The 15,891-nt window shown below is 45.4% G+C and overlaps 1 protein-coding gene across 4 annotated transcripts in view; it reads left to right on the top strand.

The window, feature by feature from the left end:
* Nucleotides 1-15,891, top strand: part of STYXL1 (serine/threonine/tyrosine interacting like 1) — a 299,858-nt gene that overhangs the window by 189,048 nt on the left and 94,919 nt on the right. For 3 of the 4 annotated variants that reach the window (XM_078679636.1, XM_078679638.1, XM_078679635.1), the window contains one exon: nucleotides 2,764-2,861. The exons of the other annotated variant lie outside the window; for it this stretch is intronic. In XM_078679636.1, coding sequence (XP_078535762.1) covers nucleotides 2,764-2,861 — 98 coding nt within the window. The remainder of the gene's footprint in view (nucleotides 1-2,763; nucleotides 2,862-15,891) is intronic. 4 annotated transcript variants of the gene reach the window in all.

The raw sequence follows: 15,891 nt of genomic DNA, 5'->3' as shown, positions 1-15,891 counted from the left end.
TTGTGTGGTTGAAGTTCGTGGGTCTAGGTCGTCGGACCGTGCATTGTCTGAACTTCTTGGACGTCGTGCTGGTCCCTTCTGCCGAGGTCTGGCAGGTAGGATTTGTGGTGCTGAGCTTCTTGGACGTCGTGCTGGTTCCTTCTGCCGAGGTCTGGCAGGTAGGATTTGTGGTGCTGAGCTTCTTGGACTTCGTGCTGGTCCCTTCTGCCGAGGTCCGGCAGGTAGGCTTCTTGTTGCGACCATCTGGCTGGTCGACTTCGTGCTTTGTGACCAAGCTGAGTGGTCAGGTTGCTTCTGTGATGTATCTTCAATGCTGCGGGTTGTCTGCGCAACCATTTCCTGTTCATCGTAGTTGAGTTGGTTTGGTGCGCATCTGGGTGCGCTCTTCATGTCTTCTCTTGTGACTTGCTGCTTTGGGCTAGTGCTGTCCGCACTGCTGCGCATTTGCGTCATGCGCTTTCGCACGTCCTGGTGCTGAGTTCCAGAACCATTGTTGGTTCGTGTGGGGGTGTTCTTACTTTCGCCATTTTGTTGCAGCGATGACCTGTGGCCACCAGGCATCGCTGTCTTCTCTTCTGGCGTGGCGTAGATGCTTCTTGGGTGTTCGCTTCTGGAGGGTTACGTCACCACTCCATGGATTTTCTTCTGTTTTGCTTCTCCTTTGCGTTGGTGGTTGCGATCCTTTGTAGTGTCCTGCGTGGAGTTGCTGCACTCCTGATGCGCTTCTGGGGTTTCTGGCGCGTTCCTGGGGTTGTCTTCGCGCTCTTTTATGCTTCTGGCGCGCTCTTGCGCCATTACCTTTTCTCTTCTTCGGCAGTGTGATGGCTTGTATACATCTTTGGACGTGACGGCGGGCAGGTTGCTGCCCTTCGTAGTCTTTTGCTGCAAACCTTCCTTGTGCTTTGTGGCACGTTCCTCTCTTCTTGGGAGTAGCCACCTGCCCGCAGGTGGTTCTCTCTCAATCTCTAGGCATCGCTTTTGGGGGTCACGTGGTTTTGGCTGTGTGTTTGTTTGGTGGGGTTCCGGTGTGGCAGTGTTCTGCACCCACTCTTGCGCCTGCTGTTCAGTGCTGCCGTTGTGTTCACTTTGATTGTCCTAGTCTTGTCTCACCTTGTGGTATTTAACTTGGCTGCTAGTGTCCTACGTGGGGAGTCTGCTGTCCTGTGGCACACTTGGGGCTGCTAGGGCAAAGCTGCAATGATCACTCGCCTTTGTGCAGGCTTATCTGGAAGCTGTCTTTTCCCCTTCACTGCAGTGTCCCCAAAAGGCCACTAGATGGCCGTGATGCTTTCACTGGTTTCAGCCTTGGAAGTGTTCTCTATAGGCTGCTGAGTTCGTTTTTCCAGGCTCGGCTCTCGCTGGGATCATTGGAGTAGAGGACCCGGAGTGCGGCCTGAAACAGTCACTGCTGGATGGCTCGCCAGAAGGCTCCCCTTCACTAAGGTGAGTTGCTCTGTTTGTTTCCAGGCGCTTTCTGCTCTTCACTGCGGGCATTGCGCTGTCTCAATCTTGCACTCCCCGCCCGCAGCAGCCCCTCAGGTCACACGCTGCGCGGGGCGGGGAGAAGGGTCGTCGCTGCTGCCCGAACCTGCTGGTCTCTCTTTTATTTAACCCTCCTTCACCGCGGCGGGCTCACTCGGCTGCACCCGCGAAGGAAGTGGGGGCTGTGGCCGTGCTCGCTCCTCGATGGGGCAAAGTTCCTCCTATAGCGGGTAGGCTCCGCTTTATTTTTCCAGGGCCCAGCAGCTCCCCACACGCTGCGGGCCCATTCCCCTACGCCGCAGTAGCTTTGGTCAGCCGCTGTGCGGCGGGGCAGGGGTGGCTGCGGATAGGCCGCGGGTGGGCTCCGCGAGTCTTGATTCAATAACGGGGGCAATAGCGGCCGATGCTGCGTCGCGGCAGGCAGGCCGCGGGTGGGCTCCGCGAGTCTTGCTTCAATAACAGGGGCAATAGCGGCCGACGCCGCATCGCTGCAGGCAGGCCGCGGGTGGGCTCCGCGAGCCTTGCTTAATTTAAGTCGATATCTGGCGCCGCTCTCATTGCAGGGGGCGTATTAAGTGTTCGTGGCTCATAGCGGGTGGGCTCCGCTTTTAGTGCTTCACAGTCTGGGGCTCACCTTCGGCCGACGGGCCTGTGCTTCCGCGGGTGGGCACCGCGATGGCTCCGCTTGTCTTCTTGGGGCTCCGCCACGGCAGGGCGGACCACGGCAGGCTGGAGAGGTGCGGGGTGAGCTCCCGGTCACCTCCTCCTTCTTCTCTAGGCCCGGGGCTCGACACACGCCCCACGGGCCTCTCGGCGGCCGGCCCGTTTCTTCGCAGGGGGTGCTCTCAGGCGAGCAGCATTCTCACCCCCTTTTCCTTCGATGATGTTTAGAGCTGTGGCACGCGTGGACACAGCTACCCTCGTCGCCATTGTAGGGTCGGGCCTAAGGCCCTCATGCTGGGTAAATGACTGGACGCAGGACACACTGCTTGCTCGGTGCAACTGGCCCAGAGCACGTGCGCTCGGCCTCTTTTATTGGTACTGTGTCACATGACCTGTGACATCAGTGGTGGGTGGGTGTTCAGTGTAGTTACAGGCTCAGCACTAGAATGCTGACTTGTGCTGGGCATTACATCCACTACAACATTTTTACTAATTATATTCTATATATCTTTAAAGCATTTTAGAAATTTAGTGGCCGCTATTTCCAAATAAGAGTGTGAGAACAGATGGAAAATATGACACAATTTCACGGACTAAGCCATCTTTCGTTCTTTCCAGTTTTCCCCCTGGTGCCTGCCACATCTTCCAAATTCCCGTTCCAGATTCCTGCGAAGCAGACATCTTCTCCTTCTTCCCAGATGTGTGCAACTTTATAGGTGAGATGCTTGTTTGATTCCATGTCTATAGTGTTGCCAAATGGGGCCCTGTACATGTGTTTGCAATGCATCCCCCACTTACACAGCTGTTCCAGCTATGCCACCGTTTTACTAGACATGCAACAAATAACACTGCACACTCAGCATTGCTACAAACCTAGACATACTAAAGATTTTGACTCATTCCACAATACTACCAATACAGTCGGAAATCAGCTGTTTCATCCGAACCATACTTATTTGTGCCACCCGGAGTCACTAGCTTACTTAAGGCTTGGCAGGGACAGGTACGGGTCTGATTACGAGACCTCGCTGCTTAACAAGAAGTAAGGCTGCACTGGCTGATTTCACATTTCTTTTTTTTAAAACACAGATTGTTTTTAACATACCGCTCGCTGTGCACACCATACCTTTCTGCTCCTTCACAGCCGCTTGCTCTGCCTCAAACACCCCGGTCCGTCACGGCAAGTGCCGATTGAACGGAGGGTGTAGACGGGGACAGAAGCACTCACTTCCTGGCTGGGGGCATTTCCGGCACTTCCAGCGCACAGCGGTCTAGTCAGCCGGAGACACTAGCTTACTTAAGACAATGCCATGGCGAACGCCAAAGGCGCGCCTAAGTCAAGCCCGTCTGCACCCGTCCGCGCCTGGACCGGGCCGAGAGCCACAACCCCTACACGTACCGAGACAGGTCCTAGGAGGACACATTATTACGGCCGCGAGCTACTTGCGCTCAGGCCGGAATTGGGTTGCCCTCAACAATCTGCATTGAGGTTAACTAAATCTTGCCCTACATGCCTTCTATCTCTGAATGTAATTCAGACTAAAACACCTATTACTCAGCACGTGGAGAACGCCAGGCTAGCTAATAAGACCATCAGGGCTGGGTTAATTAATGCGCGGTCACTTGTTAAGCACAATTTAGAGACAGCAGAACTAGTAGAAACACCAAACCTTGGCTTGCTTTTTATCACAGAATCATGGGCGGACGAAGCCTCAGATATCGATCTATCACTAGCAACTCCAGATGGTTACTCAGTCATCAGAGCTGATAGAAAGGGAAAGCAAGGGGGAGGATTGGCCATAATTTACAGGAATGAGCTAAGAACCATGGGTATAAATCAGAGTGGTAGCCCGGACTGCGAGATCCTACACTTTCAAATAAACATCTCTAAAAACGACACCTTCAGAGGCCTTCTGATCTACAGACCTCCCAAGGCTAAAACACCTCTGATGCAACTACTGAGCCCTTTCTTAGAAAATAGTGTGAAGAATGCGGATTTTACAGTTCTAGGCAACTTTAACCTACACCTAGAGATTAGCGCAGACTTTAGCGTTACGTTATTGTCAGATGCACTCGCAAACCTAGACATGGAGCAAATAGTGAAGCAAAATACCCATGAGGCAGGGCACACACTCGATGGGATTTTTACTTCCAACAAGTACATTCGGGCTCTTGAAATACTACCAGTACCTTGGTCCGACCACAAGGTTATAATTTTAGACGTAGGGAAAGATTCAGAGACACCGGCGTCCTGCCACAAACACAAACAAATTATCTACCTTAATTGGCCAAAAATGAATGTGTCACAACTAAAAGAACATCTAATAGAATCCACCCCTGAGCTTGACAAAAACTGCAACACAGCCACAAACCAAATCTCGAATTGGATACACGTAGCCATGAAAGCAGCAGTTCCTCAAAAAAGTAAATCATCAAGGAGGAAAATCCCATCCCAACCTTGGTTTTCGAACTCACTAAAATTACAAAGACAGCTTTGCAGAAAGCTTGAAAAAAGATGGAGGTCAACATACGAGCAAGGACCAAAAGAGGTTTACAAAACCGCACTGGCCGTCTATAAAAAACTAATACTGACAGAAAAGAGCAAATATTTCACACACAAAATAGAAGAGGCAAAAAAACTCCAGCAAAGAACTCTTTTCCACAATCAAAAAATTAACTAGAACAAATTGCTCCAGCCCCTTAGAAATGAGTTCAGACTTTTGCAACGTCCTGGGCCAGTTCTTTGTAGACAAAGTTTCTGCAGTCTACGAATCCTTCAAGGGATCAGAGGATCTCACACATCAGCGGACCAATACACAAATACAGGATGAGATCTTACCCCACACTCAGCACCGCCCTTTCCACTTTCAGCCTCCGTCTACCGAACAGATTCTCCAGGTGGTTAGGTCAACGAAATCAGGTGGCACTTCGGACCCCGGTCCACCTAAGGTGATGCACTTTTTCGCTGACCTACTGAGTGAGCAACTTTGCGTGCTTTTCTCTGAAATAATCAAATCCAATCACTTTCCCGACCCATGGAAAACAGCTTCAGTACTGCCTCTACTTAAGAAACCCAATTCAGACCCTCAAGAGCCAGGAATTTATAGACCTATCGCAAGAATTCCATTCGCTGCAAAAGTTCTTGAGAAGCTTCTGAACAGACAGCTGTCTCAATTCCTCACGGAAGCAAATGTACTAGATCATTCTTAATTTGGCTTCCGTGAAGGGCATGGAACAGAAACTGCATTAGTGATGGCGACAGAGAAGCTTAGGAGTGTACTGGACGCCGGAGAAAAGGCCGTCTTGATCTTGTTAGATCTCTCGGCGGCCTTTGACACGGTAAACCACGACACTCTCCTCATCCGTCTCGCCGAGGCGAGAGTACACAAGACAGCTCGGTCTCCGTTAGCGTCATACTTATCTAACAGAACCTTCACGGTCGAACTGGGAGAGGCCAAATCTAAATCCTTTAGATCCCCTTGTGGGGTTCCCCAGGGGTCGTCATTAAGCCCCACTCTATTCAATCTATACGTGGCACCCCTGGCTGCCATAATTAGGAATTGTGGCTTTCTCCCAGTTTCATATGCAGACGACACCCAAATAGTGGTTTCAATTTCAAACAATACGAAAGAGACAGCTACCAGGTTTAAACACTGCATGGAACAAATCAATTACTGGATGCAAACAAACTGCCTAAAATTGAATAGAGACAAGAGCGAAGTTATGTTATTAGGTTCAGACTTGCTAACCTGGTCCCAGGATTGGTGGCCAGACAGCCTAGGTTACTGTCCATCACCAGTGCACAAGGTAAAAAACTTGGGTATGCTCCTGGACAACAAACTGTCCTATGAAGCACAAGCGAATAAACTGTCATCATCAGTCTGGTACATCCTGAAAATGATCAGGAAACTGCTACCTTTCATCCCTCTAGCATCCTGCAAAACAGTGGTCACAATGCTAGCTTTATCGAGATTGGACTACGGAAACGCGCTATATGCGGGAATCCAGGCCCAGCATTTAGCAAAACTCCAGTGCCTACAAAATGCAGCAGCACGATTGGTGCTAGACATCCCCAGGCATGAGCCAATAGCTCACAGACTGAGATCTCTGCACTGGCTCCCTATCAAAAATGGGAATAACATTTAAATCCTTGTGCCTGGCCTATAAAGCCCTCCATGGGATAGGCCCGCAGTTCCTAAAAACCCACCTGAAAAGCTATCGGCCAACCAGGTTCTTGAGATCTAGTAATCTAAAACTGATCCAGGTCCCTAGATTTAAACAGGTCAGGTGGGGGGGGAGAAGCTTCCTGCTGTATGCAGCACAGGCATGGAATCTGCTCCCAACTACAATTAAAAACAGCCCCTCGCTGCTCTCCTTCCGGAAAGAGATAAAGACATGGCTATTCACCTCTGGCTAGTACACTAAATGTTCGGCAGCTCGGTCCCTTACTTCACCCAGCGCCAAGACGCCCATGGGCATTCGCGCGCTTTATAAATCTTCAAATCAAATCAAACCCATACCATACTCAGCATCGCCACCCATAGCTTCCCATACTCAAATAATTCTTCAATACCACTTCTTCTCAAAGCACACCCGTACGCAAAGTATTTGAGTCTGAGACATGCTCTTTTTCAGTGGCTTCACTTACTCACTCACGTCCCTTGTTCATCCATCTTGCCCATACCTGCTCCTATTAATGCCAGATCGTCCACACTTTCTCATATTCATCCTTGCCACCTAGAGGATTCCATACTCAACTATGCCACCTATCCATGTCACTCAAATCATTCTTTAATCAGCCACCCAACTCTTCCCTTGAGATGCTCAGATACAGCACATTCTATCCCATACTCTGCAATTCCATCCTATATTAAACTGTTCCATCTCTGTGACCCCATTTTTAATATTCACCCACACCTTCCCTTACTTGGCCATCTAATAATTAGCTCTGTTGCTCAAACTCACCCGTAACTAGTCGTACACATCTATGTTTACTTACTGATCATTGGTATGCATACCACCTGATAATTAGGAGTGCCAGAGGCACCAGGCTTAGTCATCCCCACTTTACCCTACTAAGTCATACCACATAAACCACTTTAATATGTGGCGCACTCTTTTATATCCTACATACCAGAAGGAGAAAACGTGATGTTTTACAGCTTATCCTTCTGTCATAATTTAATTCAAAGTCCTGACTCCTTTAGTGAGTGTCTTTGGTCCATAGTATTTCTTACTCTGTGTTTGGCTAAAAGGAGGTGAACTCGAATTCAGGCAGCAGGACGATTTTTGGAGAATTGTGTAAGGCACGCATTACACCCTAGAGACTTGTCTGACTTCTTTGCCATAGAAAGGGCCCACAGGACGCTGACGCCTGTTCCTCCCCCGGGCGCCCTGCAGAGAGCCTTTATCAATAGGGGGATATAGACGCGCTCCTGAGAGCTGCTAGGAAGGCATCCATTACGCAGTTTGAAAATCGTAATATTGCAATTTACCCTGACTGTGCCCAGAAGATCCAGGAGCAGCACAGTTCGTTCCTGGAGGTGAAGAGGAGGTTGTGCACCTTGCACCTCAAGTACATGCTCCTTCGCACAGCCAAGCCTTGTGTCTTAGCGGGAAATATCATTTACCACACAGCCGGAATCACGCAATACCTTTACCACGCATCCATTACCATGCAAATGCGTTTACCACGCATGCCTTTACCATGCATGCCTTTACCATGCATGCCTTTACCATGCATGGCTTTACCATGCATGCCTTTACCATGCATGGCTTTACCATGCATGCCTTTACCATGCATGCCTTTACCATGCATGCCTTTACCATGCATGCCTTTACCATGCATGCCTTTACCATGCATGGCTTTACCATGCATGCCTTTACCACGCATGGCTTTACCACAAATGTGCCTTTGTGTGGTAAAAGAAATGTTGGGTTGTACTGTGCACACGTAGCTTTGGACTTTTGAAAAATGCTTTTTGCTATTAAATTTTAACCCTGTTTGAATGGGGCGCGCTGGATGGGGAGGAAGACACTACTCTCCTATGTAAATGTAGACTGTAATACAAGTGTCAAACTGATCACCTGACCCTTCCTGCACAGCATTTGCAAACCAGTGATTTGATCAATATTTACATAACTTTAATCATACTTTGTCAATTTATATACAATGTATTCATAACACTTATCAAAACAAACATAATACTCTACAGCCCCGGTTGATGACTAATTGTTTTCTGTGGGGTATGGCATTGTCCTTTTGGGAGTCCTGGGTCGACTGGGCTCCACTCCCTGTGTTTATGAAGAAGATCGATTTGGGTTTAATGCTGCGGTTTAGGTTTGCTTTTGTTGTACCGGCTGGTTCTCTCTGTGATATGGTTGATGATGGCTACTGTAGATATGTCTGCTTCTGTTATTCCAAAAGAAACCACTGAAGAATGTTTGTTTTAAAAACTCTACTTCCTATGGAGCCCACCAATGTATACTTCATTGTGCCATTACCCCTTTTTCCTTATGCTTAGTTAAATTGTGCATAGTTTATCAGTAGTGGAGTGAATGTCTGCCAATAGTAGAGATTGGTGGAATTACCCTCCACCTTCCTCTTGGTCCCCCCTCCTCATATATGTTGAAAGCTCCTCCGTGCTCACATGGCAGACATGCAATCACTGTTTCTTTTCCCCTTATGGTGGCCATTGCCACGGAGACTAGAGTCCTCTTGGAGGGAGTGGAGGGCGGTAGGAGAAGGTTGTCAAGGAGAGGTAAATCTGTCCATTCAGCAGACTGGCCATAAGCTGTACATTACCCCTTTAGAGTAAATCTACTTCAGAGAGGTCACTCTTTCATCCCAAGAATCTATCAAGGAGTGTGTATATCAGTGACAAACTCTGTAACAGTTTCAGAAATATTGAACAATACACTTTGAACTCTTTAAGGAGAATTGTTTTTTATTTGTTCATAATACCATGCACATTAGATTGCAGCAGCGGCTTCACCACTTGATAATAATGGCAAGCTTTAGGTTTATGCAGGGGCGTTATGCCAGAATATCATGTATAGAAATATTGCTTAACATAAATATAGTATCTTAAATGTCATTCCCAAAAATATCACCTCTTTGGTTGACGATTGTCTATTATTGAATCCAATAAAGCAATATTTTTGTTAATAGTATGTAGGACACAATATCTATATCTGTCAGATGATGTTCTGACAATGATATTCTACCCACACTATCAGACCCCTTTTGGGGGCCAACATGGGCTACAGGGCCCCAACCATGGTGGCTGAGGTCATTTGCTGCTGGAGTTCTGGTATTCACCCTACAATGGCTTTGCAAACTCAGTCAAGAACAAGCTTTCCGCATTTGACTCTGAGGATACCGAGGGTGAGATACAAAAATGTGCCTGCTGGTAATGCTTATCATTTATGCAAAAAGAAAGTACTTTTAATCTAACAGCAGAATGTAATTCTACACATTTTGATGGGAACATAATACCAGGCTGTAATTTAAGCTATGTTTCACAGTAAGGTGTTACACCCTATCCTCATTTCCGTGTCCTCTCTCCCCACTAGGGTTGTGATCCTATGTATACCGTCCCCAACACACCACGGCTTAGAAATTGCTCAGGCACAGGGGCCAATAGCATTAAATTCTCTCCCTGGTCAAATGCAACTCAGTTCAATGTTTTTTTACCCCTTTGGCAAAAGTCTTAAGCAGGTGCTACTGACTTGTCTGCACACTCTAGTGTTTTCTCTAAGGTGCAGGCTAAACCCTCCTTTACCTGTCATTTGCTAAATATCCTTGTGGTGTTGAGCTGTGGGCTCATCATCTATGAATTTATGGCACAAAAAGCAGTTGCCAAGGTTTGAGATGTAGAAGTATTCTCTGCCATGCATTTTTTGAATGATTTATATCTCATGCATAGTTTTAACAGACGAGGTTGAATGGCGTAATCAGGGGGAAACGGCCTTTACATCGCAGTGATTGCAATGCAATGCCATTACAACGCGGTTGTTACACCAACTGCATTGTTAGCACGCAATGCTATTACTACACAAGTCATTACATCAAGTTGCAGTAGCTGGCGCGCTAACATTAGGAATAGTATAGTTTACTATTCCAACACCTTCCCTACTGTTGCGTAGGCTGGAGTTGGAATAGTAAATTATATTTTTCTAATGTCAGCACGCCATCTACCGCAAGTTGATGTAATGACTTGCATAGTAATGGCATTGCGTTGTACCAACGCCGTCGTTGTAACAACCGCGTTGAAATGCCATGCGATGTTTTGACTCGCGTAGTAACGAGTCATATTCGTAATCAGGTCAAGGAAGGGAGTTAGGTAGATGCTGAATAAACGATGAGATATGATGGACCCCTGAGGGATGCCATAGTGTTGGGTTTGAGCAACTGATGTGAAAAGTGGGTGGTATACTACACTTTGTCTCTGAGGTAAGAGGCAATACATTTTAGAACATTTTCAAATGTTACGAGATGATTGAGTGTTTGTAGTAGCATGTGGTGTGGTGGTGGACATTGTCAAAAGCTGGTGATAGATCCAGAAGCAATCGAGTGGCCTCTCTGTTCTTATCCTCTGTGAGTTTTAAGTCACCCCAAATGGATATGACAGCTTACTTTGTTGCTTCTGCCTAGTCTGAAACTGGATATATGCTTCTTGCATGGTGTCTCTTGGAGTGCCCTTCCTGTTTCAGTTGAAGGGCATTTATGTATCTCCCCCTTTCCTCTTGAACGCAGACTTTTTGTCAATTTATGTGCTGCTTGCAATGTGTTTCTCATAGTAGGCTTCTTGCCCAATCAGATTTGGCTTTCTGGAATACTGAATGCTGTAGTCACTCTTTGATACCTCTGGCCACTTCCACTTAATAAACGAGGAATTACACATACATCATACATCATACTTCCCTACAAAACTGAGCTTCCACTCCTCATGCCTGAATGTTAGAACTGTCTCCATTTTAATCAATTAGAAGAAAATCTAAATGTTATTCCAGCATGTAGGTAGCTCTGTGTGGTTGAGAACTTCGCATTCTATATTGATAAATAGTGATATTGAGAATGTGTCCCCCTTTTATTTTGAAGGAGTTCTACCCACTGTTGAATATGAGTGAAGAGGATGGGTTTGGGTTAATGGACAGGAAGATCTGGCGCTCAAGCGTGTACGATTCTAAGTAAGACTGATGATTTAAAGTTACACGGTGCCAACAGGTCAGGGGCAACAAATCACAAACAACCCCTGCAGAGGTGTGGGACAAGCCTACACTAAACGGATAAGTCCAAATCCTGTGCACACATATCAGAGTAATAGGTCCTGGTGTCAGGACCAAACAACTGAGACAATGTTCAATAGAACAAAAGTAATGAAGGTCGAACTCCAGAATAGCGTAAAGATGAGATTTATAATTCAATCTTGATCAGTACACATGACATAAACCAGCCGACACGTGTTTCGTCACACCGTGTAGAAGATGTGACTCTTCAGGGTTGGGAAGGACATAAAAGGGAAATAAATAAATAATAAAAAGGGCAGAAATGAAAGAAACTGATCATCAAAACATTCAAATGGGTGATGAGGTGAAATTGAGAGCCACCTATCTAACTGTGGAAACCCAATGGTGTGTAGAAGCATGGTAAAGTGACATCATCAAACATAGATACAGACCAAAATATTTAGTGTGGTGATATTGTGTGTCGAAATTCTCAACGGATAGCTAAGGTGGACACTTGTTAAAGGAGCACGGTGGTTAAATGACTTGTATAAAAGCCCATAGTTCCAGGGCTCGTTATAAGAGAAGACAAAAATCTGTGCAGAGTTTCGCAGTACATAACAAAGTGCGGAAATGTGGAGCGGTTGAGAGGTACTGAACACAAAACATTGACATTTCCCGGTGTTGGGTAAGGAAAACAAATCGCAACAGTAGAAAATTCTATGTTATAAAATCGCGGGTGAGACCTTTGACATCCTTCAGAATAAGCACCAATTGACAGTAAGAGAATGTGGTCGTTTGTCCAAAAGGCATTAGCACAAAAGAACAGGTCCTAACAGTAGAACATGCAAATGGAACATAAACAAAATCCAAGATGTGTTGGCTGTAGATATAGTACATGACATGCACTACATTCACAACATTCTAGTGAGTTAAGGAAGTAAGTTTAGGGAGGAAGAAAGATACATGGTCGTACATAGGCAGATGGAGAAAGAATTATTTAAGTAGTGCAGTGTCATGGGAAAAAGGGAATAATGGCATGGGCATATTACTCATGAGTCCGAAAACTTTTAGTGAAAGGGACAAGCAGATAAGTACCTGTACATTTCTAATGTAGAATGGTGAGTCTGTAGGGGAAAAAAAATCTAAGTCAGGACAAAGAGCGCGCATGTGAGAAGGCAGTAGTGGTGGCAAACGATAACAAGCATTGGCATAGCCAATAGGTCTCGCCTTTGGGATCTTATAAGTGTTTAGCCATGCAACAGTAGATGTTGTTGCACCAAGGATATTGTGCTGGATAACTAAACACTTATAAGGTCTCTAAGGCGAGACCTATTGGCTATGCCAATGCTTGTTTTATGTTACGCTCAGTCACCACTGGAAATGTATTAATTTCACAGATACCCCTTTTCTCTTCCCTAGGCCCAACAGTGTCCTTCTTGTCATGTTTGCTAATGTCAGCCTTAATCTAATTGAAGAGGTTATGAATTTTATCAATGGCATGACTAGCAATAGATCTGAAGCCTTGCTGTCTTTTCCAAAATAGAAGCTTCCCATCACAAATATGGAACGAATTAACCAAAGAGGACAAGGTCAAAGATTGAATAACATTCATGGTATATGGTGTGAATTTAGGTATAATCCAAGTTCAAGCACAATGACAAGGTAGGAAAATGACAAAGGACTAAAAACTAGACACCAGAATCCAGACAGGAGCACCAGTCCTGAGGGGAAGTGTCAACCCTGCCAGCATGAAGAGTAAACAGAAAAACTACAATGCATCAAATTTTTCTATTCAACCTCTTTCGTAGTAAGACAAGTACAACAGTTCCAAAGTGAGGATTTATGAAACTATGGGCATATTTGTATTGTGGCTGCCTGGTGGTGGTCATCTTATAATGAGAAGATTTCAGTATGTAGATTTAACACCCATCATTGAATACTTTTGGTTATTGCCAACTGAGCCATGAGCTGGAATTAATGGGCCTGTGTGGTCATAGATGCGAAGCAAGCCTCACACTCTAAGAGACCTTGCCTCTTCTTCCGTCTGTACATCGTAAAATGGGAGGCTAGATGAGCGCGGGCATCAGACCGAAGGGGCAGGTGGTAGGGGAGAGGGAGGCACAGATTAGATCTGTTTACTACAGATACATTTAAGCCCAAGGCCTTAAAAATGATCTGCTGCCCTACGTGAAATTGGGCATTGCTGATACAATTTAGAAAGAGTGTAAATCAGCATAACCACCATATTTAAGAATTGTTGGAGCTTCTTAACTATGTTGGATAGTATACCTAAAAAGCTTTTGCAATGCAATAAGTCTCGCATTAGTAAAGTTTGAGCTATTGGTATTGTAAATGACAAATTTTGTATTTATGTGTTGGTTTTGAAAATAGCTAAATTATTAGCTTTGTCATTTACAATGCCAATAGTTTTAATGTTCGCAAATGTGACACCTATAGCATTTTAAGAGGAAGCCTTACACAGTGTAAGGTGTTATCTCGTGCACTCCAATGGCGATGAAACCACGTAAAGTGCTTGAGAAAATCAAGTAAACTCGACTGTTGAATGAAGAAATGAATGATTTTTTAATCTTTGAAAGTATCAATAAAGTTCATCATATTCCATCATATGATTAGATATTGGTTATTCTGTATTACAGGATCATTTCAAATAAATCAATTCAATGCGTGGTTCTGATACATCACATGGGTGAGCTGTATCCCCTATGCATTTCGTGCATAGCACTTCGTCAGGGGAAATCTATAGTAAAATAAACCAAGAAACACACATATGTATCGCTGAACTACAATGAGGGGCAATGCAAACAAACGAATGTGGTAATTTAACCCGTGTAACTCTATCGTGATTGAAGGAAACAGAAACTGTGTGGGGTCACAGAACTAAGGAAATAAAAAAAGAGGAGAAATTGCCCGGTCTAAAGTGGTGATTTGTTAAAGGAGTGACAAAGCCGGTGTAAAAGATTCCACACGTGTCGCGGTGCTCAAGTGCCAAACAAGAAATAGAAAAGGAAAACGATACTTGTACCAACGTGCCAAACAATAAACATGTGAATAAACATGTTAATAAAATCCTTCATGCCCGTAAGTTTAAATTAGTGCTTACTCGCTCTACATGGAATTAACGTGCATCCGCGATAAAGGAATTGTGCTCACGAAGTAAACTAGTATGGAGAAACCCGGAAGACGCCGGTTTGAAATGACGTGCGAGTGAAATCGCCACAAAAATAAAAGACAGACTGGACTCGAGCGGTGAGAAGTGAAATGTACGCGCTGATACAAAGTAAACTTAAACCCACGAGTGTGGATGATCCTCATTAAATAGGATAATAAAAATGATGATAAATAAAAAGTGATAATAAAAAACAAGTGAGGGCGAAATCAGTAAATAATTTTACAGAATAAACCCATGCAGGAGATGGGTGAAAAACTATAGATAAAAGGACTGACAAAGGTCCGAAAAAATATACATATAAAACAAGAAAAGCTCTACTCTAAAGATTAACTGGTGGAAGGGTGTAGAGACAAAGACATAAAAGAAGGACTAGACAAAGGTAAACATGACGCACCGTGCAGTTAAAAATGATAGCGGACCAGAGAGGGAGCATGTCTGAAAGGAGTTCTGCCTCCTGATTGGCTGTTTAAATAGAAACCTGTGGTGCGCGCGCACCACAGAGGAGCCGACGCAGGAATCGAAACTAGTGGTGCGCGCGCACACCAGAGGATCGGGGGCAAGGGAGCGCGAAGGAAGACGCCAAGACGAGGTAGGGGATGTGTGTGTAAGTGCCGGGGGTTCTCTGCGTATGTGTGTGCGTGCGTGTGTGTATGCGGGAGGGGAGGGGGTTCTGTATGTATGTGTGTGTGTATGCGGGGGGGGCTGTATGTGTGTTGTGAAGAGCCTGCCGGAATCGGAGCGCGTGTTGACGCGCGCGACCTGATCCCGGCAGGCTGCCACTGTTTAATTGACATTTGCCACTTCTGATATCTTATACTGTATGTACAAACCACAGCCATGAATTTCTTCTCCATGGACCGTCCCTATATATTTTGTTTACTGTGTTTTAGCTAATGCACCTTATGTGAACTTACCAGTGCTTGAAATACTCTGTGTTGTCATTGTTTCACTTGTTCTATCTTTCCCCCTTGACACCATCCATGACCTTTCTCTTTTTATATTTTATTTTATTCCCTGGACCCAAATGACAGCCTTTTCATTTTAACTCTTTGCCCCTTATTACCGCCTACTACACTTAGCTTGGTACGGTGGAGTTAATATACTATCGCCCATGCTCATTTGGGCACCTCTTTTGATCCTGTAACAAACTGTTTTCTTTTCTTTTTTGATTTCCCTTTGGCCATTGCAGGCTTAGTATGGCCCATTTTCAACTCCATACGTGCTGCTGTCTAATGAGCCCTTTTCCGTTTACCCACCTCCGTTTACTCTTCATGATAGTTTACGCTCTAGTCCCCATAGCTAGGCACTTACTTCCGCCCTGCTAG

The sequence above is a fragment of the Lissotriton helveticus genome, chromosome 3_1 (assembly GCF_964261635.1).
Source record: "Lissotriton helveticus chromosome 3_1, aLisHel1.1, whole genome shotgun sequence".
Taxonomy (NCBI): domain Eukaryota; kingdom Metazoa; phylum Chordata; class Amphibia; order Caudata; family Salamandridae; genus Lissotriton; species Lissotriton helveticus.
The sequence above is the reverse complement of the archived record's forward strand: the minus strand, read 5'-3'. Positions and strand labels throughout refer to the sequence as shown.